Below are 20902 nucleotides of genomic sequence, written 5' to 3' on the forward strand. Positions count from 1 at the left end.
ACAGTGACAGCTGCCATATTGTGATCCAAATTGGCCTCTCTCTGGTCACAGTAATTTGTGAATTGGGCCTCCACAGCCGAAGTGTTGGGGCACTCTGAGGAACAAGTCCCTGCATCTCATCTGCTACTGTCTCAGGGGTTTTGAACAAACTGGGGGTGGGGGTGGGAATAGAAAGCTACTGTCTTCTGAAAGTGTTTTTCCAAGAGGATTGAAATGTGTCAAATGCAGTCTATTGGCCATAAGAGGTTCTAGAAGAGGTGAGTTCTTATGTGTCTGTGCCTAGCAAAATTGCTCTTTGAAAGCATGACCGTGAAACCACTGGCAGTGCAGAATGTGACGTGTTAACTCAGTATGCTACTAGGAAAGTCTCTATTAGCATTCTTTGTTAATAAAGTTGTAGACAGTGTAACCAGAAGGCATAATTCCTGTAGGCTTTTGTTCTCGTACAAACCAGCCAGCTAAGGTGAGGTTAGCCCCCTGTCCTCATTCCTGTACGATCTGTGCTACTCGCTCTTGGACCTTCTATGATTTCACAAAAAAAGCATGGTTGCTGCTACTCACGTCACATTACCGTCTCCAAAAAGAAATGCTAGGTTTGTGAGGGACGGAGGTGGCAGTTTGCCATATTTGTCTACTGCCTAAAGATAAGCTTTTAGATGGGGGTATTTTGTACACTCATTTGCTAATTATAAAAGGCAGTTACATTTCCAGTCACATTTTTCTTCTTGGCTCTCATCTTACATTCACTCTAGATGGCATTTAGGGGCTGGTTGGTTTGTGGATTGGAGCAAGGCCGCCATTTCTTGGAGGATGAATGGATCAAACTGCACTAGTATGTGACCAAATAGATAATAATGAATATGAATTAGGGTGATGAACATAGGTGAACATAATGTCATGAAATGCAAAAGCAGCTGCATATCTACTATGCTGGTGGGGCCAGTAGTACAGGTAAGATACTTACATTTCTAAGAGCCTAAATTGGCCTTCATCAATATGGTACCCACCAGATATTTTGGACTACAACTCACATCATCACTGATTATTAGTCATGCTAGCTGGGATGGATGGGAGTTATGCCCTTCAGATGTTTTTGGATCTAGAATAAGAAACATCTTGTCTAAATGGATAAAGAGGATAGGAGTGAAGATGATGCAGAGAATTGCCCACAAGTACTAAGGGTACGCACACACACCTGTGCAATTTTCCAGTAAACTATTAACATTGTACCAGACAATGTGTGTGTTCCCCCAAGCTTAGGTAGGACCTCTTGTTCTTGGCTCCTAGAACAGCTAAATGCATTATTACAGGGTTGTTGGGTGGGTTTGTGGGGGTTTTTTTAAATGCCCCAGATAATACTTTGTACTTGCTCAAATGTAGCTATTTTATTCCTTGGTATCAGTAAAGTTTGAGTTGTTATTTGAAGCTGTCGTTCAGCAATGATGAACAGGCATGAGAAATGGGCTCCAAACAGTAGCCCTTGTGGTATACTGCTGGAAGTGCCCTCTTGCGTTGAATACTAGAAACTATGGGAAGAATTGAGCTTCACACTCTTCTGTCACTCTTTCTGCTTGCCAGACAGACCAATCTCTCCTCTCCTCCCACCACATTCTGTTCTTGGGGTTCTCTCAACACCTCCCACCCTGTGAGCCAATTTCAGGGGACACATGGCACAAGGAGAAAGCCCTATTTTGCTAGCAGAACTCCTGTGTGGGCTTCTGATGGGGGACCAGTTCGTTGACTCTGGCCCTATGTATCATCTACTGGTCCTCAGGCCAAACAGTGTGCATTTTACAAATGTGATATACTTTAATTGGAATTTTCTGGTGTTAAAGTAAAATATTGTATAGCACATGCCTTAAAAGTTATCCACAGCGATTGCACATAGCTTCTCCCAATACTTCATTTAAGGTTCTGTTTACAGACGTTATCATTTCGATTACTTTACTGAGCCTCTGCAAGAGGTCTACAGTAATGTTTTGTCAGGGCATAAACAGGGAGCAGCACTATTAGGTTAGCCAACTGGAGGCTTCAAACCTGTCAAAAATTCTCAGTAGACTTCCTTCAGTCATTTTGATTCATCATGATACAGTTCTGAAGCCTGGGAGTTTGTATGCTTCTGGGTGGCCCAGCAACCGTCAGATAAAACTCTTCCGGGAGCACAGATGGAATCGGTGAAAATCAAATCTATCCTTCATCTGCTGGCTATTTGTTTGAGGTCTGGATCAAATCAGTTTTAGCTGGAAAGGTGGGTGTATGCAGGTCATAGGACAGAAAGCAACTAGTAAAGTTGGCTTCAAGGCATTGTAGGGCTCTCTGCATTGATGTGTTGTTTTCCAGGACATCGCCATAGACTGGGTAATTGAGGCTTTGTAGCTTCCTGCCTAGTGCTGCTATCACCAGCTGAATGTAGCCTTTGCCACGGTGCGCTGGCATGGTGTAAGCATGGCTCAGGCACCCAAATTGATCCAGCAGGACCCAAGAGATAGGACATCCTCCAGCATCCAGAAGGCAACTACTAGGGAAGCAGTCGATTAGCCGAGTCAGATAGCAGAGACTCTGCTCATTGCCACCTACACTCCAGGTCTCATTCAGCAGGGCAGCATGAGTGGTGTTGAGAAATGAGAGTTTCAGCTCTGATCCTGACCTGAAGAATGAAAGAAAGGTTAAGGCCTACCTTCAGAAGTAACACTTAAGGCACGATGAACCAGCCAGCTACAGCACCCAAGTGTCAAGCTTGAAGTCTGCAGATGGTGCTGGGGTGCCCTGCAACCACCTGAAGGTTAACATGACAAACGGTGTAACTGAGCCCTCTGTGGGTTTCCTAGATCTACGAGCACATGGTGGTGCTTGTTTGATCTCTAGTCATGGAGAATGGGAGGCCCTAGCTAGTTTATTATTTATTAAATTTATTCCCTACCGTTATTAATGAGGGATCCAGTTTTTATGCTGACTTCCTTACTTGGGCTACATTTTTCCAAAATTAATTAAGAGGGAATGATGAGTGGCATTTGTTATGAGACTTATTAAATGCCACTAATGTTGTTTGTTCCTGTACTTGCTGCAACAGAGTTAAATCTTGAAACTGCCAAGGTCCTTGTCCTTTCTTCCTGAAAAGATAACTCTGCCTAGCATAAGAGTCACCTCTTGGCTTTGAGTTTATTTCCTCTTGCACATATTTCCCCCTGTTACAGGTCTCCAGTGAGTGGGCACCATGCTCTAAATTACTAGTGCACTGGCAAAAGTCTCCTGCCTTCCTTGTATTGCTTGCTACCTGCAACCCCTGAGTCATAGAGCGTGACGTACGTGGGTGTGGAAGAAGACAAATTCAAGGGTTTCTGCACAACAAAAACCTGGGTCCGAGTCACCAGCTTTGTGGAGAAATGCTTGGCAGCTGCTAGGTTTTGAGATGTCTGATACACACCATCCTGCAGACCTGGGTGTAGAAAATGGTGAGGGGATTATTGAGGTGCTCAGAGAGGGGCAGAAGTCGCAGAAGCATAGACCACAACTCTATTATTATGGGAAAAGTAAAATGGTGATCACCTTAAGGAAGCCTTGCTCTGACTAGTGAAGAGGATTTCAGCAGCACCAAAACTAAGCTTTTCTTCCACAGATGCAGAACAGGTGACAATAACACTTCTCTAAATGCATATGCCAATGTTGAAACAGTTTAGAAAAGTACACACACACTCTTAAAACTTGTGCATACAATATTCCTTTTTTAAGAATTCTAAATTAGTAACACTGGCACATGCACAGAACTTTGGGTGTAGAGGTGTCTTACCCTGAAGTAAGAATTCTTGTTTCCAATCAATGGCATCAGAATCTTTCACCAATTTCTCATAGGCATCTAGGTCCTTATAGAAAACTGCACAAGATTGGATAAAATAGTTCCTTTCTGAAGGTACTTTCTAGGCAAATACAAGCAGGAAAGATGGGAAGAGGTCATTCCTTTGCACACACTAGCCCACCTAGGAGTCTTCATCTAAAGAGCAGGCATAAAAAGCTTTAAAACAGGTGGATAAGATTTTTATCATAGCAAACCCTCTGCAAGACATAGGTAACCACAGAAAGCACACATCAGATTGCTCATCTGATCAGTGACAAATGCCCCTCTTCAGATGATGGAGGTGCAATTTGCATCCAGCCTCAGATGATCAATCTCATCATTTTTAAAATTTCTCCCCTCTTTTTGCTCCTGCTCCCAATATCGGGGAGGTCTTTGATCTGATCAGGCCTCTGAGTTGGGGGTTTGCCACCCTTGTTTTAAACTAATTAAGTGTTACTATGCAAAATATGTGCAGTTTTTCTGTTTTAGGGGGCTCAAATGACTCCCCCCACTAGCATATCTGATGTAGAGAACAGCATTTCTCTAGCATTCAGCTGACAATATTTCATTGCCAGGAAAATATGCCCCAGCTTGTACCTCATTTATGAGTGTGCTGTGGAAAGTACTTGTGCAAAGGAGTTAGGCACCTGTTGTGGTGGTGTTGGCACCCTGGCAAGAGATAAGTTCCTGCACCAGGAATGCTCCACCTCTCAATCCTATCTTCCCCACTATGACTCTTTGTATGTGGCTGTACTCTCCCTTGGGTAAAAGTGTGCATCATCCCCCTTTAAAAATAATGGGGCAGACATGTTGCTGCCCCAGCAACAATGCACCACACCCCTACACTATGAGAGCATAAGTACAAGTTACCAAGCTATCAGCACTAAATTGAGGTTAAGGCTAACATGCAAAATGATTGTTCCCACTGGTAGTGCTTTCTTCGTCCTCACAATTCAAGCCCTTTGCTGATGCTACTCAGAACCAAGACAAACATCCCTCTCTTAGGTGTCCCATCTCAGCAATACCTCTCTCTGGAGCCGTGCAATGACCACTTGGAAGCTGGGCCAGGAATCTACCAGTATCTCCTGATGGAAAGCGTTTCCCTGGCACACGTTCAGCACAGCCCCATGGACCTGGTGGGACAAGAGGGAGGAGGCACGGCAGGGCCATTTCAGCTATCTTGATGTAACAGAAACAGGAGCATTAAAAGAATTCAGATGTGTTCCTGGTTTCTTTCAAATGTCGCCTGTCAGTTTTGTGGCCAGCCTTGCCATTAACCTTGTCAGTGGTCAGTTGATCCATGAAGCCAACAGTGAGTCAAGACATTGCCAGCCCAACCTTATCTGCCATTTTCTGGAAAGCCCTTGTGCCCAGAGTACAGTTCCTTGATCCCCTGACATTTCCAGCTCTAAAGGATAAGAAAGAAACCACTACTCCCTTCCCTCAGATTCTTGAAGAGGTATCTGTCAAAGACTGGGCTCCTGGTGGTGTTCACATTAAGCTTTGGGTTGGAATCGTCGTCCAAGCAGAGGTTCTGCATCTGCCTGGCAAAGAGCAGAGGAGGATGCCATCTCACCTTTAGAGATTCGGGGAAACAGCTCCTCAGCTCTTTCTTCAGCACTCGAAGCTCATCTTTGTTGACTAACACCAGCATCCTCAGAGTAGGCTGGGCCTGCAGATGCTCCAGAAATGAAGACAAAGACCAATGGTGCTTGGGGTGAAAGGATCTAACCTTCCCTTTCAGCAAAAATCTGCCATGGCAGAAAAAGCAACACACATTTTAATGATGCTGGGATGTAGAAGTTTGCCAGACTCAGATTTACTTGGGTCATATGACTGGGTAAATGCCACAGAACACAGACAATGAGCTGTACAAAATGGCACTGCTGTGCCTCCTTTCACACCTGGGCACTTGGAAATTGGAGTAAGTGCATTCAAGGTTAGTAACAGCTTGATCAGTAACAGGGTTCTGTCTCAACAGAGTCAGGAGTTTCTGATGAATTCAAAGTCCAAGGCAAAATAACTTTTGACTAAGTCATCTTGGGACATCATCTAGCAAGCTAGCTTGTTCCTGAGGCCTTCCCCTTCATTTGTTTGAGAGAATCACCTGGAGCTACTTCAACGCAGGGGCGTAGCTAACTTCTCTGGCACCCGGAGGGACGGGGGCGCCACAGCGATCTACCCAGGGGGGTGGCTGGCAAGCTGCCCACGGAGTCCGCCTGGCAGACACAAGCCCCATGCTGCTGTTTCAGGCAGTGTGGGCTCCCAAGCCACTGCGTCACTCCCAGGAGAGACATGTGGCTCAGGCACACTGCAGGCTAGATGCCCCCCACGGTGTGCCATTTTGTCACCCCCTCAGGGATGACACACGGGGCGGATCGCACCCCCTTCCTATGCCCCTGCTTCTATATTAACCCATCTTTCTGCAACACACCTATGCTCTGCTGGTAGCACCCTGCATCCAACTTTCCTGGATTTTGGAATAGAGAGTAAATCAAATGGCATCTTATTTTTCTAAACTCTCCCAAGTGCTCTCAAACAGAAGAAAGGAGGACAATGTATTAAGTGGAGGAAGGAAGCACCAGATCACTCTGGAGAAATTTCAGAATTCAAGTCTTTCATCGATTGCCTTTCATGTTAATTTACACTGGCATCTGTCACACAACATTCATGCAGGAATAACTTTTCTGCAGGTGCGCTAGCATTGACGGCAGTGTTCAGTGTTTCCCCAATGCCAAGCACAGGACTTGGAATGCCCTTAGAGATAGGGTCCTGGGCCTTTACTATTTGCACATGGTTGGGGGATGTGTGCATCAGCCAATGCGTCTTCTGCTTATCTCTCCATAACAAACGGCATCTGTCCCAATTCTCTCTTACTCAGCTGTTAAAGGTACAAGGTGCTTGTCCTGTGTGTCTGACAACCCTACACCAGTCAATAAAAGATTCTAGCTCCAGTGTGGACCCTTGGCACAATCTGATTTCTTTGTAATGGCGAAGCAAGACCCAGATATGCAGAAATCAACCTTGTTGAATATATCAAAAAGCAAAAGTATAACTTATCATATTAAAACCTAGCAGGAGAAGCAGCAGCTGTCAGTGCTAGAAAGGCAGCTTAGATCTGAACTAAAAACACCAAAATACCTAATTGTGGTGTGTGGAGCTCTGTAGTGCTCCCATCTCCTCCTTAATTGGGCACTTACTGTCTGCAAAATGATATGAGGATGTTTCTGGATCCCGTTCTGGGGACCTTGCAAAAGGGAAAGGAAATACTCTCTTCAGCAGGGCCTCTTACCTGCCAGGTACAATGGAAAGGGCTAGAGTCCTCTTGTCAGTCTACTACACAGTCATCAGAGGCAGTTAGGGGCAAAGCGAGAAGGTGGAAAGTCCTCTGCCAGATTGTTCTCATGCAGCAGACAAATGATTCATTCCCACATTTTCTGAGCCCACAGGGGAAATGGTTCAACCTAGCTTGGAAACAGTTATCCTGTCCCTGTCAAACATGTATTTTTATTTATTTATTGGTTAATTATTAAAAAACACACATCCCTAACATCCTAGTTAAGAAGGTGAAGAATGTAAATGACAAAGCAGAAAAAAACTGAAGCTGGAGAAATGAGAAATTCATGGCCAGCAGCCTGCTAGCACAAACGAGGACTAGGACAAAATCGAAATGAGAACAAAGCCTGCAAATGATGCAGTGTAGGTGGGGGGTGTTCTCCACAGGTCACACATGTTTAGCAAGGCCTCAGAAGGACCCTTATTTACCTTAAAAAGTGCACAACAATATATTTGAATTATATCTATTTATCTAGTGAAAATATCAGCCGTGTGTGAATATATAAAACTAAAAAGATAAATTTTATACACAATCCTACTATAGTATGTAAAATGTAAATATGCAAAATTCTTACATAATTACATTTTGTCTTTAGTTCACTCACTTCCCATGTTTTTGTAATGGCGAAGCAAGACTCATAATTTATTTGCAATCTAGCTATTTTATTTGCAATCTAGCTATCATGAGGAAATTGACAAAGCCTAGGCACACGTACCTGGGAGTCATTTCCATTGAACTCAATGGAGCATATAGGATTGCATTGTAAAGATGCAATACGAAGTGCAATTACTAGGGCAGAACATTCCAAACTTTTCATGTTGGTGACATGATTAGCAGTATGCAATAACTACTACGTTATCTGCAGACTCAGTAGCTCCTGTACAAAGGCAAGGAGCTCCCCCGCAGACTAGGGAGACGCAACAGGCGCGCAAAGAAAAACGCGCAGGCGCAGACTGGGCTCAGGACGCTACTTGGGACAGGAGTTGAGAGCCCAGATCCGCGCAACGCAGCAGCGCCGCCCGCCCCTTTGTTTACAATAAGTATAGCCGGCCGAGGCTGAGCCCGAGTCCTTCCGAAAGACTTCGGCTGCCGTCAGCCGCGTCCGAAGCCGGATACGGAAATAACCGACGACATCCGGCATCCGCCGAAGGGAGCTTCGGCGGCTCATCCGTAGGCTACGGAGACGCACGAAGGTTGCCTCGAAGCAAAACTCGGGCGAGGAGCCATCATGGCGGACCAGGTCGAGCAGCTCCGGGCGGATGGCATCCAGAAGCGGTTGGTGCAGGAAGGCCGAGGGCCCCAACCAGATTACCAAGATGGTACCAAGGTGAGAGAGGACGGTTTCTCAGGGCTGAGGCAAATAACGGAACGAGGCCGGAGGAACGCGCATGCGCAAGCGAGCGGCGATGACGCACGAGGAGGCTAAAATACGCGTGCACGGTGAAGATAGTGGGGTGCGGGGTTTGCGAGTTGAGTTTGTTGCCCACGCTTTATACATCCAGAATTTTGCTAACTCGAGGCTGATTCGTGCCTGCCTTCGAGATGGAGGGATTCTTCCCCCACCCCGCCCATAAATGTGCATTTTGCAAGCTGTGCTTCCAAGTCCACTTCGAATATGTGACGGGTTAATCCCGAGGGGGGGAAGGAAGTGTGTGTGTGTGGGGGGGTCTTATTTATTTAATAAAATGTATACACTGCTTGGGGGACGCGGGTGGCGCTGTGGTCTAAACCGCAGAGCCCAGGGCTTGCCGATCAGAAGGTCGGCGGTGCCCCAAAGCATCAATTGATACAAGAGACCCTTCCTCAACCTTCAAAGCAGGATCATATTTGCAGTGAGAACAGACTTGGTGCTTGTAAACTGAATATGTGCATTAAAATAGGATAAAGCCACATCTGTGCTATCAGTAAACAGTTTACAGATTAATCTGCATAATTGGATAGTGAAGACACTTGACATGTGTTGCTTCTCCCAGTCGCAGTATGTGAGAGAGAAACCTTTATTCCTTTAAGAAGGGCCATAGGTGAGTAGCAGATCAGGTGCTTTGTATGCAGGTTCTGCACCAGGCATCTCCAATTAAAAGGAACAGATAGGAAGGGAGAGGAAAGGGCCTCCTCTTCCCGAGACCCTGTTGAGCAGCTGCTGCTAGTCAGAGCACGCAACCCTAAACTAGGGGGCAAATAGTCTGATCTGCTATAAAGTAGCTTCCTGGGATAAAAGTCACCTAAGCCACCTTCAGTTGGAAGCAGATCTGTGTTTATAAGATGCTGAAGCCCCTTCCTGCATTTACACTTCCTAATGCAGTAACCCCCCCCTTTATTCTCTGCCTGAGAAATTGGGGGACAGAGACATTTATAAAAAGTTATTTTTATTTGCTATATAATTTCCTACAGCTTCATGAATAACAGTTTCTTCTGGCCCAGTAGCTTGTGAGACCTGCTGCTCAGTCCACCCGCATAGCAGTATGGTATGGTTAGTGGGCTGGTACAGGCTTGCGTTTAAGTCGTAGCCATGGGTGGCCAGGACTTGCATGTAGGTGAGTGAGTGGGCTAGCAGAGGAGGGAATGGAGTGCTCTGTTCCTCTGCATCCAGCTTGGTACTACAACTCTCCAGTCTTTCTTTGCCAGCTCCCAGCTGGCTACTAAACATTTTTGTAGGCTAGGTAACTTTTCTGGGCTTATTTAAAACCCTGGGCTAGGACTTTCTATATCTATTTACTGGTTGATTTGACCAGTTATTTAAATGGATGTTGAGAATCAAATTTGTATTTATTTAATGCTTCCCATATAAAATCCCAAAGTGATTTAGCAACATCCATATGTGTGTGTGTGTGTGTGTGTGTGTGTGTGTACATGTCAAGGACAGATACAGAACGCCACTTGAAAAGCTTATTGTAGAAAATGAAGGTTATTTGATAGGCACCGAAAAGATGAAAGAGTTGGTGCCTGCTTGATGCCATGAAATGGAGCTTCATAGGGTAGGTACCACCATGTTAAAGGTCCAGTTCCTACAGTGCATGGAATGGATCAGCTAATAAGCTGAAATTTCTACAAACTCTGTTCTGAACTTGATTACACTAACTCTTTCACTTGTATACAGTGAGGGCAATGTACTGTGCTATTAGCTTTATTCGTCATATTAGAAGTTGGTGTAATGCCACGTCAGTCCCTTGATCCACCCACTCTGCTTCCGCTTCTCTTCAGGTGACCTTCCACTACCGCACACTGCTTTGCAGTCCGGACCAGCGAGTCTTGGATGACAGCCGTACCCGAGGGAAGCCCATGGAGCTCATCATTGGCAAGAAATTCAAGCTGCCCGTTTGGGAGACTATCCTGCACACCATGAGAGAGGGAGAGATGGCTGAGTTCTTGTGTGACACAAAGGTAATCCTTGTGGGATGACCAGCCTCATAGAATTGTTGAGTTGGAAGGGACCACGAGGGTCATCTAGTCCAGTCCCCTGCAGTGCAGGAAGTGGGGCTCAAACCCATGACCTTGAGATTAAGAGTCTCCTCCTCTACTAACTGAGCTATCATAGAACCAACATTCTTAAGTCTTAATTAATGCATGAAGGGGTTAATGCCACAGAATAAGCTGTCCTGCCAGGCTTAGTTAGGTCACTTCCCCTTAGGTCATCAATCCTATTGTACTAACCTCCACGCACATCTGCCTGAGAAGCTCAGCATGGCTCTCACAAAACACTCTTTTGAGTTCCTAGACCAATCATTTAGAAACTTTAACCACTTTGTAACTTAGCCAACTTTTAGTGTCTGTGCAACTTTATGAAGCCATTCGAAGTCAGTAAACCATTTTTAACTTACCTTGGTCTTTTTCTGTGTTAGGGGAGGAGGAAAACTTTGGAAGGAGCTTGGAAGGGTGTATTATGAAGGTCTAACAACTTATATTTCCACACTTTATTTTGCTGTATATTTTGCTATTTTAAATCTGCTGGGGTTCTCTCACTAAACAGTACTTGCCTCAGACTTGGATCTTGGCATCCAGGTACTCTTCTTTCTATATACCTGTTTTTAAGTTGAACCCAGAACCCCCACTTCTGCAGCAAGCTAGCTTGGTCTAGTGTGGGAAGTGGCTTAGACATACCAGGCAAGGAGAGGTCTCTTCCCTAGCCCTGGCATCTGTAGTTTCCCTAACACATCCTTATGCTTTCTTGGTGCAGAATTGGAGTTTCCTTGGCTGCAGCTTTCAGGATTCTCCTTCCACAACTCACAACTAAGTATTTGGATCTGGCACAGGTGATGGAATGCCAGATTTGTTCTTTTTGGAGAGACAATACATCATTTCAGCACAGGCACAAAATTTTATCTCATCTTTGGGGCTGATGGTATTCCCTGGGAGAGGTTCTTCTCTCCTAGCAAGAAGGACTGTGCCTGATCTTTTCTTTCTTTCTCTCCAGCATGTGGTCTTGTACCCAATGGTGTCAAAGAGCTTGAGGAACATTGCGGCTGGGAAGGATCCACTGGAGGGACAACGGCATTGCTGTGGCATTGCTCAGATGCATGAGCATCACTCCCTGGGTTACCCAGACCTTGATGAGCTGCAGCAGAACCCCCAGCCCCTCATCTTTGCCATTGAGATGCTCAAGGTGAGGGGAAGGAAAGGTGAGGTCCTCTGGGACAGTCAGAATCAGGAGAGTGATGGCTCTCTTGTGTATTTGGGAGTTTCTCCTGTATGTGGGTGTATGGATGTGCAAGAAGGGAGGAGAAAGCTGATTCCCAACAGATCTGTCTTGGTGTCTGCTTTTATTTTCTTGGCTAAGTACATGAGATGATTTTGCTAGCTTTTTAAAGGTACCACACAGGGATGAAGCAGCAGCTGCCTACTGAGAACCCTCCTATTATTTCACTTCCCCCCAGTTTCATAAATCCCATCAAAGATGTGTTTTTTTCTTACCTGTGCCCTGGGATGCAGAAGGCACACAGTCAGATGGGCTCTTACACTGCTCACATTGCCCCCGCTATCTAACCCAGCCTGCTGCCTTTGTGCCTTGCTTAGGTGGAAGTTCCTGGCACATACCGGCAAGATCCTTGGGCCATGTCAGATGACGAGAAAGTGAAGGCCGTACCCCTGATCCACCAGGAAGGCAATGAGCTCTACAAGGAAGGCAAAGTGCAGGAGGCAGCTGCCAAGTACTATGATGCCATCGCTTGCCTCAAGAACCTGCAGATGAAGGTGACTGAAGGCGCGTCTTCCTCACACCCTAGTGCAGCTTCACTTTTGTCTACACATTTTTGTTAAGAGGGTGGGTGTGTCAGCTCCGAATGTAGCAGGGATCCCACCTCCCTTGCATCATGCTGCAGAGGCAGATGTGAGTTGTGGATTGATAAGCAGGATTGGCACCGCATAAAGGGCAGCCCTGCTTCCTGCGCAGTTCCTCCCCTGTCCATAAGGTCTGCTCTGATGGCAGAGCTTCCAGGAGGCCACTCCTTTTCAGTCAACAGGGCCCTTGGTTGTGCTGCCCAGCCATCATGGCACCTCTGTTCTCATATGTAGGGGAACCTTTGAAATCCTCCAGCTGTGCCTCACACTCCTTTCCTTGTCCTGTACCCCAGGAGCAGCCCGGATCCCCAGACTGGATCCAGCTGGACCAACAAATCACCCCTTTGCTGCTGAATTACTGCCAGTGTAAGCTGTTGAACGAGGAGTATTACGAGGTGCTGGATCACTGCTCCTCTATTCTCAACAAGTATGAAGGTAAGGCATTTTGCTGGCCACACCATGCCCTTGTGGGGACTGGGAAGCAGCTCTGAAAATAGGGAGTTGTGGGATTTGATTAATCTAACTTTGTGTTGCGAGAGACTGCATGTGGGGGCAGAGGCGACCTACTGTGGTTTTAGAGAGCTAGCGTGGTATAGTGTTGGACTAGGACCTGGGAGACCAGGGTGAAAATCTTTCAGACATGAAGCTCACTGGGTGACCTTGTGCTATGCTAGTCACTGTCTCCTAGCCTATCCAACCTCACAGGGTTGTGAAGATAAAATGAGAAGGGGAGAACCCTGGTGCACCACCTAGGGGGATGGGTGTGACGTGTCATTTAAAATAAATAAGAGAGTCCTTGCATGTAACGGGTTGAGGGGGGAGCTTTGTATTGTGCCCTGGTTGAAAGTGGAATAGACCACTGGGTGGGCCTGGTCAGAGGGTACGGAGCCTGCCTGCATTACTCAGGTGCTGGCTCTCCCCGCAGATAACGTCAAAGCCTACTTCAAGCGAGCCAAGGCCCATGCTGCTGTTTGGAATGCAACCGAAGCGCAGGCTGACTTTGCCAAGGTCTTGCAGCTGGATCCGTCGTTGGGCCCTGTGGTTGCCCGGGAGCTGCGTAGCCTGGAGACCCGCTTACGTCAGAAAGAAGACGAGGACAAGATCCGTTTCAAAGGCATATTCTCCCAGTAGCCACCATGCTGCCTGCTGCTGTCCCACTCAAGACAGCTGAGGCTTTGCTGTCGGTGCTCTATGGCCAGGCAGCGCCAATGGACCATGAGACTCCTTGGCTCAGGGCTAGTGCGGCCCTCCCCTTTGCACACATATTGGGGAAGCCGCCCTTTCTTGTCAGCAAAGTATGTTGCCTCTGTGCAAATAGCAGTATTTGCCAAAGGGAAGAGGGAGAGAGAAGGGAAGGCTTTCTGATTTCCCAGGCCAAAGAGGAATGTGTCTGCCAGATTAGGTGTGAGCCTCTTATGTTATCCCTCCAAGTGACCCTTTACCCTGTTCCATTGCACACAGTGCCTTTTCCTGTGTTGCTCATGAAGAGAGAAACTTAGCTTGTGTGAGAGCTGCCAGGAGATACTGTGAGGTATGCTTTGTGTTGTGGGCCAAGGCTGAATGGGCCATTTATGATGAGAGTTGCATGAAGGTGATCAGTTCTCCCTTTGAGTGCCATTCCTCCTTGCCATGCCCTCTGTGTGCAGTAGTGCATGTGTTTGCGCTTGTACTCAGTCCATCCTGGCTAGTGTGTAGGTGAGGTTGCCCTTTTCTGGCTGTGTGGGATGTGTGGGATCCAAATACATCTCCCTTTGCGAGGGAACCTTAAGTGGTGTATTGCTGAGTAAGAAGGAACCAAACCGTTGGATGCTCCATCCAGCAGGTCTTTTTAAAGGAAAAAGAGAGACTGCACCTACTGCATTGTGGTGGTTGCGTTGGAAACCCTTGGCTTCTTTAGTTAAAGTGTGTTGTGGTGTGATAGGTCAACCATAGACATGTGGTGCCCTGTGCTGCTTTGCAAACTAGGAGGCTCTGCCGAATGCCAGCTTCCCTGTTACTTGATGTAATGGCTGCTGTCAACATTCCTTGTTGTTCCTGGTGCTTTGTAGCTGATTGGAGGAAGAGGCACTTTCAAAAAAATGAAGAACTCTTCATTTCTTTGGGCCTTTAGTACATGACTGAGAGAGAGGAGTCTTGTGCATGTTGTTTCTTGATGCCTCCAATAGCAAATATTCCAAACTGATGCAGCACAGCAACAGGCCTCAGTCCTTCCTCCCTTCTCTGAGAGGTAGGGCTTGGGAGCAAATAGCAAAAGGTGAGGCCAGCCAACCAGCCCCTGCTAGAATGTATAGATTCGAGCAATATATTGTGCAGCATATTCTGAAACTCCAAGGGTGACTTTGATTAAGGGTGACTGTTGCCACCTTCTGAAACGTTTAAGCCACACCAAGTAGCACAGGTAATTGTTGGCGCCAGTGACTTACCTAAGGCCAAGGGCACACCAGGAGGGCAGTGCCTCATAAGCACCAACTTTCCCTGTGAGTACAGCAGCCAACAGTAGGGGGATCATGTCAAAGGCTCAGAGAGTGTTTTTCCCTTCCTTTTGTGTAGGAAAAGATGATGGGTGGACATGCCGTCATAAGCAGCTATTTCCCTTTAATTATTTCAGGAACTGAATCAAAGACAGTCAGATTCACTGAAAGACTTAGGATGCAAAGAACACTTGTTCAGGGCGTTCTTCCGTGAGGAAGGATCTTTGCCCCAACCCACCAAGGTTATTTGCTTGTTAGAATGGGTTTTGTGCTTGGATTGCCAATGTTGGGTACAGAATCAGTGGAGTTCATACCTGAGCAATGTCAGGACAATGGGCTCTTAAAATGCCTTGAATCCCTGTTGTATGGTGAGTGTGATTGCAATCTTTGCCTGGACTGTGAAACTGGCCCTAAAAGTGGGAGATACCATTTACCTACCCAGTTCAAATTGGATTACTTGTGTTCCTACCAAATACATCTACAGAGCCAATAATAATGTATGATTTTAATTTTTTTACATCTTCCCAGTTACCTTTCCTTTCAAATCAGTTTATTCTGTTTTGTTGGTCTGTGCTGTCTCTCTTCAGTATACATCTGTACACAGTGCAGACCCCCCTCCAGACTGTTTTCAGCACCAGTGTGCATAGCACGGTCTGTATAGCTGGATTAAAAACTGTAGCTGTCAAGGTGTCCCATAGGGAAAAGGCACCTTGCTTTTTCAAAGTACTGTGTGCCTGTACACTCCAACTTCTACTCCAGAGGGCAGCAGCCCATTGTTGTCCTGATATTACATGCACTTGCAGAGAAAATGGGAGATCATCCAAACACCATACCAAATCAAAATTGAAATGTCATGAACCAAGCAGAAAGGAACACTTGGTTCATCCTTCTGTGGCTTTAAAATTTGCTACCCAGTGTATATTTAGCCTAGCACATGCCCCTAGGGATAAAGTGGGTGAACAGAGAATGTGGGATCGAACGCCACAATTGGCACAATCTATTATTTCTGTGCAGCTCCCATTCAGTTCAGCGGCTCTTACACTGGGGAACTTGGCCGTAGATTGTGCTCAGTAACGGTCATCTAAATAACCACCAGTAGAATTCAGAGTTGTACAATAAAGTTTCCTCTCTACCACAAAGTACTGCAAGAAAATGTTTTTGCTTATGTTTTTTAATGGTTAGATTATTGTACGTTGCCTGTCTTTGAGCTACAAAGGTTGTACTGCTTTTTTCTGGACCATATCTATATTTGGAGGAGGTAGGGCTCTGTTGGTCAGCTTTGAGTCTCATGCTACACCTATCAAAGTCTCTGTACTACTAGTGCAAATCAGTCGCAGAAGACAAGCCTGGCTAACACAGAATCTTTGGGAAATAATTTTTAAAAATCATCATTGTGTTTCTATATTGCAGGTTCAAGTGTATGGTATTTGTTTATATAAAAAACATATTCAAAAGCAATTTGGTGACAGTTCTGGCATCTTTGGGTCCTGGTGGAAACTAGAAAAGAAGCCAGAGGATTAAAAAGTGGTATTGTCAGGGGCTCAGGAGCAGAGGCACAGGGAAGAGAGGAGATGGAGAGCGAAGGGGAAGAATCCGAGGGGAGCGTAGGAGAAGAGGACAGTGGACCGAGGGATTCCATGAGCCTCTCCAGCGAATCGGAAGATTCACAGAAGGGGGCGCCAGTGGCCAGGGGTAGTGGGTTCCCAAGGGGAACGCCCCAGGAGCAAGGGGGCAGCAGGGACTCCCAGAGCAGTAGTTGGAAATCAGGACCAGCTTCCCCACCAGAGCAGAGTGGGGGGGAAGAGTCCCAAGGATCGGGGCCAGTGCATTCCCCACCAGGGAGAGAAGATGAGGCAGGGCTGACCACGCCTCCATCAGAAAGTCGGACAATGGAGGGGAGGTCAGATCCGGCCAGTATCCCGGAAGAGGGAAGCAGTGACCGAAGTAGTGTAACGGTTAGGAGAAAGGTCACTGGGTTGGCGCAAGAGGCAAGTTCAAATGTACAGGAGCGCGGGACAGCAGAGAATGAGGATTGGAAACCGGGTCCTAAAGCCCGCAGGAGGCAGGGGGAGGAGCTAAGCGACTCAGCGTCGGAAGAGTCCAGAAAGGGCAATGCCCCAGCGGGCAGGAGGACCCAGAAGAGGAGAGAGCAGCGGAAAAGGTGGAGCAGGGCTAGGATCTTAAACTGGTGTCAGAGGGGAGGAGACTCAGACGGGACTTCGCCGATCTAGGGTTTAAGATGTAGGGCTGCGCGCTGCGGCTTTGAAATGGAAATTGAACTTCAATAAAGACTTTTGTACATTACGACAGCCTAGCGTTGGTCCTCTGTGAGCTGGGACCTAGAGGCAGCTCTGACAGGTATGCTTAGTCTAGACCCCCGTTTACCTCTGAATTGCCGTCAGTAAGGAAAATTGCAACTTTTTCTTCCAAGAATGAAAACAAGTAATTTGGTATAAAGGAAAGTTGAAACATCTGCATACCTACTCTCCTGTTCAATGGCTTGAACAAGGAGTTGGTGCAGAAAATCAATCCAGGCACAGCCTTGTAAGTAAAATTATTGTACCCTGTTCAGTTGACTTTCTGTAGCCTAATCCCTCCCCTCAGTGATCGGATAGAAATTTTATAAAGCAGCCCAGGAAGGAATAGAGCACTTCTGAAACAAGAAAAGCTTTAGCCCATGGGCTGGATACCCATAAGCAGGTTTTTCTGCTCAATTAGTATTATTTTTTGGTCGTCTGTTACTAATAATTGACAGAACTCACTGTTGTGAAAGTTTACATCTGCTTGCACAACAGGACTTCCACCTTGCTTTCCTCACCTCTGCAGCCCCTATGGTTCCTAAAACTGTGGGAAGACTGCAGGGCGAAGGAGATGAAGATGGAGTTCCGCTATGCAAGTTCATTCCACCCATGCATGGACTGTTACACACAATCCAAGGAATTTGAAAAAAATAAAAAATGGGAAAGAATTCTACAAAAAAATGTCTTGTGAGCCTGTGAGTGAGGTACTGAAACAAAGAAAAACAATTCCAATCCAATAATTTATTAAACTTCCATCTTGTAAAGCCAGTTACAAATTAAACAAACAAAAAGAGCAGAAGGAAATCTGCAATAGAATTAATGGAAGTTATACTTCTAATTGGGTTTAAGCTGCCTGCAGCAACCCATGAGCCAGGAAAGAGCAGTAGTTCAGGGCTAAGGACTGGGGAGCAGGAAGGTGTACTAAGAAGGTTCTAGTATGTATCAGACCAAACAGGGAATATCAAGTTCACTAGTCGTCTTTGTTCCACTCTGCAACCTGGTGAGGGCCAAAACAAAGAGGTAAGAACTCTTAATGTGACTCAGTCTGGTGTCTTAAGGCCATGTTTCTCTTTCAAAACTACAGAATGGTGAGACAGTCTGTCCAGCCTTGCTGATGTAACTACATAACATGCACAGGATATTTGGGTGGGCACCTTACAGGAGAAAAGAGGTGGCTGCTTAAACCCTGAACTGTGGCTTTTGTGTTTTCGCTTCAATAAAAAAGAAAACAATTATAATTACATCACTGGATGGCTTCTTCAGACAGGTGTGACTTACTTTATTTGCATTCCCCGGGACAAAGGGATGGGAGTGTGGAAACGAGATCCCTGATTGGACAATCCTTTGTAGAGGAAAGGTTCCAGATTCTTTGGGTTTTACTGAGTGGACTGGACAAGAAATTTGAAATTCAACCTTGGTAGGTCAGAGCAGATTGGCAGCTTGATTTACTTAGCTGAAAAAGAAAGTGGAAAACCCCAAAATAGCCTGGAATAGGGAAAAATGCTGCCTTTGTGCTTAGAGAGGAAGGCATAGTTGAATATAATTCCCCTCATATTACACAAACGTAGAAATGGATAGTAGACAAAGAATTCAGGATCCTGAGAATCTTGGCTGTATTTTTCTTTTTTAAAAATTAAGTCCCTAGCCCCATAGGCTATGAAAAGAAGCAGGATAGAGACATATTTTGCATTAACTGCCTTTCATCTGTCATCTGCCAACCCACGGCAGGCTATTAACTTTGGAGGGCTTATGTACATGGCCTTTCTAAGCAACCACAATGGACCAATGTGGCACTTAGCCTAGTGGAACTTGTTGGTCTCCATAACCCCTCCATAAGCTCCCGCAAGAACAGCCCATGGACAGGGATAAAGGAAAGTGTAGCCCAGGAATATCTGGAGGGCCACAGATTCCCCATCCCTGCCTAGGGCTTCAGCAGCTTACAGGATAAACCCATTCTTCCCAGGCTGGCATGCTGGAGGGTTTCAGGAGAGAATGGAGCAAGTCCTCCGACAGGTGGGGATTCAGAGATGTACAGCCAACTCATCTGACTCCTCCCTGTGCCCCGTTCCTTCCCTACCTCATCAAGCACAGATGATTCCTTCAGCCTTCTGTGTTCTCAGTTACCTTGACTCTAGTTGGTTTTTCTCTCTGCCGCCTTTGCAGCCAGCTCCCTCCTCTTACCTTCTCAAAATCCATTCATTTAGTCTGTTTTACTATCTGTAGCCTCCCAAGGCTTTGTGTGGCATAAAAACTAGCCTATAGAAAAGGATAAGGAATAAAAGCAGCCCAAACTCCAGGAAGGAAGGGAAAGCAGCATCAAAGTGATTAGGGAAAAGGGACTGTTCTCCTTGCAACTGGATACACGTAGATCTATCCACAAATCTCACCCCCTGGACTCATCAGAGAAATGGGTTTTTTATACTACCAAGTGGCAAACTCTCCAAACATGCACCATGAGAAATAGCTCCTCTCCAAAGGGCTTGGAAGAACAGCACCAAAAGAAATATGTGTCGTTTTACACACAGCTGGTGGTTTCCATAAGGATCCTGCTTTGAGAGTCACAAGCCTCTGTGAGGATCTCCGCTAACATCAAACAGAGTGGTGGCCTTTTAATAATTGTAGCTTTGAAAACTCTGTGATTTGGAAGTAATTAAACCTTAAACCTTTGGGGATGGTAATACTGATAACACAACACAACCCACCCCTCCATGCAGCAGAGAGGCTCCCAATACTATATTCAGTAGTAGCAGCTCATCCCTGAGCGAACATCAGCCCCCCAAAGGGTTAGTTTAGTCTTTACCATTGGAGAGCTTGGCTGCCAAATTAACTGGAACCTCTATCTCTTGCACATGCGGGAATCTTGCTTGGTGCATCACAGCACAACACTGAGACTCCCCACCCACCCACCTGCTGCTTTTATTGCACAAAATATTTCCGCGCCTCAATCTCTTCAAGAAAGGTAGCCACATTTGCTTCTGGTGGTCTCACTTTGCATCTGCAGTAAGGTCTTTACTCCAAGAGTGAGGCCAGAGGGAGCCTGGCCTCCAGCTGCCTTGAGTAGCTAGCCAGAGTAGTCAGGGTTGTGGTTTTGGTTAAAGAGCAAGCCCTGCAGCTGTGGGTGCTCAGCATCAGTCCCCTTTTCCTTCTCTCAAAGCAAAGGAACAAAGGGAGATGTTTTCTCCTTCTTACAAAAAAGGATTTTTGCTACAAATCTGGCTGGAACACAGTGTGTATCTTTCCTCAAGGGCTCAGTGCAGCGCCACAGGCCTCATCACCTCGTCCAGATACTCGCACGACTGTCCAGGCTGGTGGCCGATTTGATGCTACAACATTTCTTCACAATCATGTTGATGTAGGCTTTCATGATTTTAATGATCTCTCCCACCTAATAAGATAAGAGGGGACGGTCAGGATCACTTAACGCACTGAGCAGTTATATAGCAGCAATTTCTGATGGTGGCCAGAAGCCAATGGAATATAACTGGAATGGGGACTTGCGAAGGGTCTTCTGTATCCCCTTGCTTTCTCCCAACCCCTACTGCTACTATCACTTTGGGAAACGCAAGAAAGAAGCCTGCATTTCTTTGGCTGCGCATACCTGTTCCCTGAGCAGAATTCAACCCCCGCTTGCACGTGAGGTTTAAATTCCGCTCAAGGAACAGGCACAGTCCAAAAAAATCTGTCAATT

The 20902-nt window shown here is 46.2% G+C and overlaps 3 protein-coding genes across 7 annotated transcripts in view; 1 reads left to right on the plus strand and 2 right to left on the minus strand.

The window, feature by feature from the left end:
- Nucleotides 1-722: 722 nt before the first annotated feature.
- On the minus strand, nucleotides 723-7780 carry LOC307224791 (glycine N-acyltransferase-like protein 3). Of its 5 annotated transcripts, none has more exons than XM_079991923.1 (6): nucleotides 7125-7780; nucleotides 5409-5513; nucleotides 4858-4965; nucleotides 3788-3914; nucleotides 3307-3436; nucleotides 723-2647 (listed from the first exon to the last, which is right to left on the minus strand). In XM_079991923.1, the coding sequence occupies exons 2-6, from the start codon at nucleotides 5484-5486 to the stop codon at nucleotides 2206-2208; spliced, it is 885 nt and encodes a 294-aa protein (XP_079848049.1). In that variant the 5' UTR covers nucleotides 5487-5513; nucleotides 7125-7780; the 3' UTR covers nucleotides 723-2205. The 5 variants fall into 5 exon arrangements, with proteins under 5 accessions (XP_079848049.1, XP_079848047.1, XP_079848048.1 ...); XM_079991921.1 differs by having other exon boundaries at nucleotides 5409-5583; XM_079991922.1 differs by having other exon boundaries at nucleotides 7033-7780.
- A 440-nt stretch (nucleotides 7781-8220) lies between these two features.
- AIP (AHR interacting HSP90 co-chaperone) lies at nucleotides 8221-18455 on the plus strand. Its single transcript, XM_079947371.1, has 7 exons — nucleotides 8221-8496; nucleotides 10371-10550; nucleotides 11581-11769; nucleotides 12180-12356; nucleotides 12737-12878; nucleotides 13369-16441; nucleotides 17273-18455. Exons 1-6 carry the CDS (start codon nucleotides 8398-8400, stop codon nucleotides 13572-13574), a joined length of 993 nt encoding a protein of 330 aa, XP_079803497.1. The 5' UTR covers nucleotides 8221-8397; the 3' UTR covers nucleotides 13575-16441; nucleotides 17273-18455.
- LOC307199279 (unconventional myosin-X-like) overlaps nucleotides 17941-20902 on the minus strand; it is a 78084-nt gene continuing 75122 nt past the window's right edge. The window contains exon 41 of the mRNA XM_079947087.1: nucleotides 17941-20599. Within this exon, the coding sequence (XP_079803213.1) occupies nucleotides 20486-20599 (114 nt within the window). The 3' untranslated portion in view covers nucleotides 17941-20485. The remainder of the gene's footprint in view (nucleotides 20600-20902) is intronic.

Source organism: Podarcis cretensis (assembly GCF_951804945.1).
Source record: "Podarcis cretensis genome assembly, chromosome: 1".
Lineage (NCBI taxonomy): Eukaryota > Metazoa > Chordata > Lepidosauria > Squamata > Lacertidae > Podarcis > Podarcis cretensis.

Bases quoted from the DNA above. Each gene is read 5' to 3' on its own strand.
- AIP (XM_079947371.1), top strand. From the start codon at position 8,398: ATGGCGGACCAGGTCGAGCAGCTCCGGGCGGATGGCATCCAGAAGCGG. The intron at 10,551-11,580 runs GTAATCCTTGTG...CTTTCTCTCCAG, and splicing joins AGTTCTTGTGTGACACAAAG to CATGTGGTCTTGTACCCAAT. The intron at 12,357-12,736 runs GTGACTGAAGGC...CCTGTACCCCAG, and splicing joins TCAAGAACCTGCAGATGAAG to GAGCAGCCCGGATCCCCAGA.
- LOC307224791 (XM_079991923.1), bottom strand. From the start codon at position 5,486: ATGCTGGTGTTAGTCAACAAAGATGAGCTTCGAGTGCTGAAGAAAGAG. The intron at 3,915-4,857 runs GTATTGCTGAGA...GTATTTGCCTAG, and splicing joins TTGCACGGCTCCAGAGAGAG to AAAGTACCTTCAGAAAGGAA. The intron at 3,437-3,787 runs GTAAGACACCTC...TTCTACACCCAG, and splicing joins ACAAGAATTCTTACTTCAGG to GTCTGCAGGATGGTGTGTAT.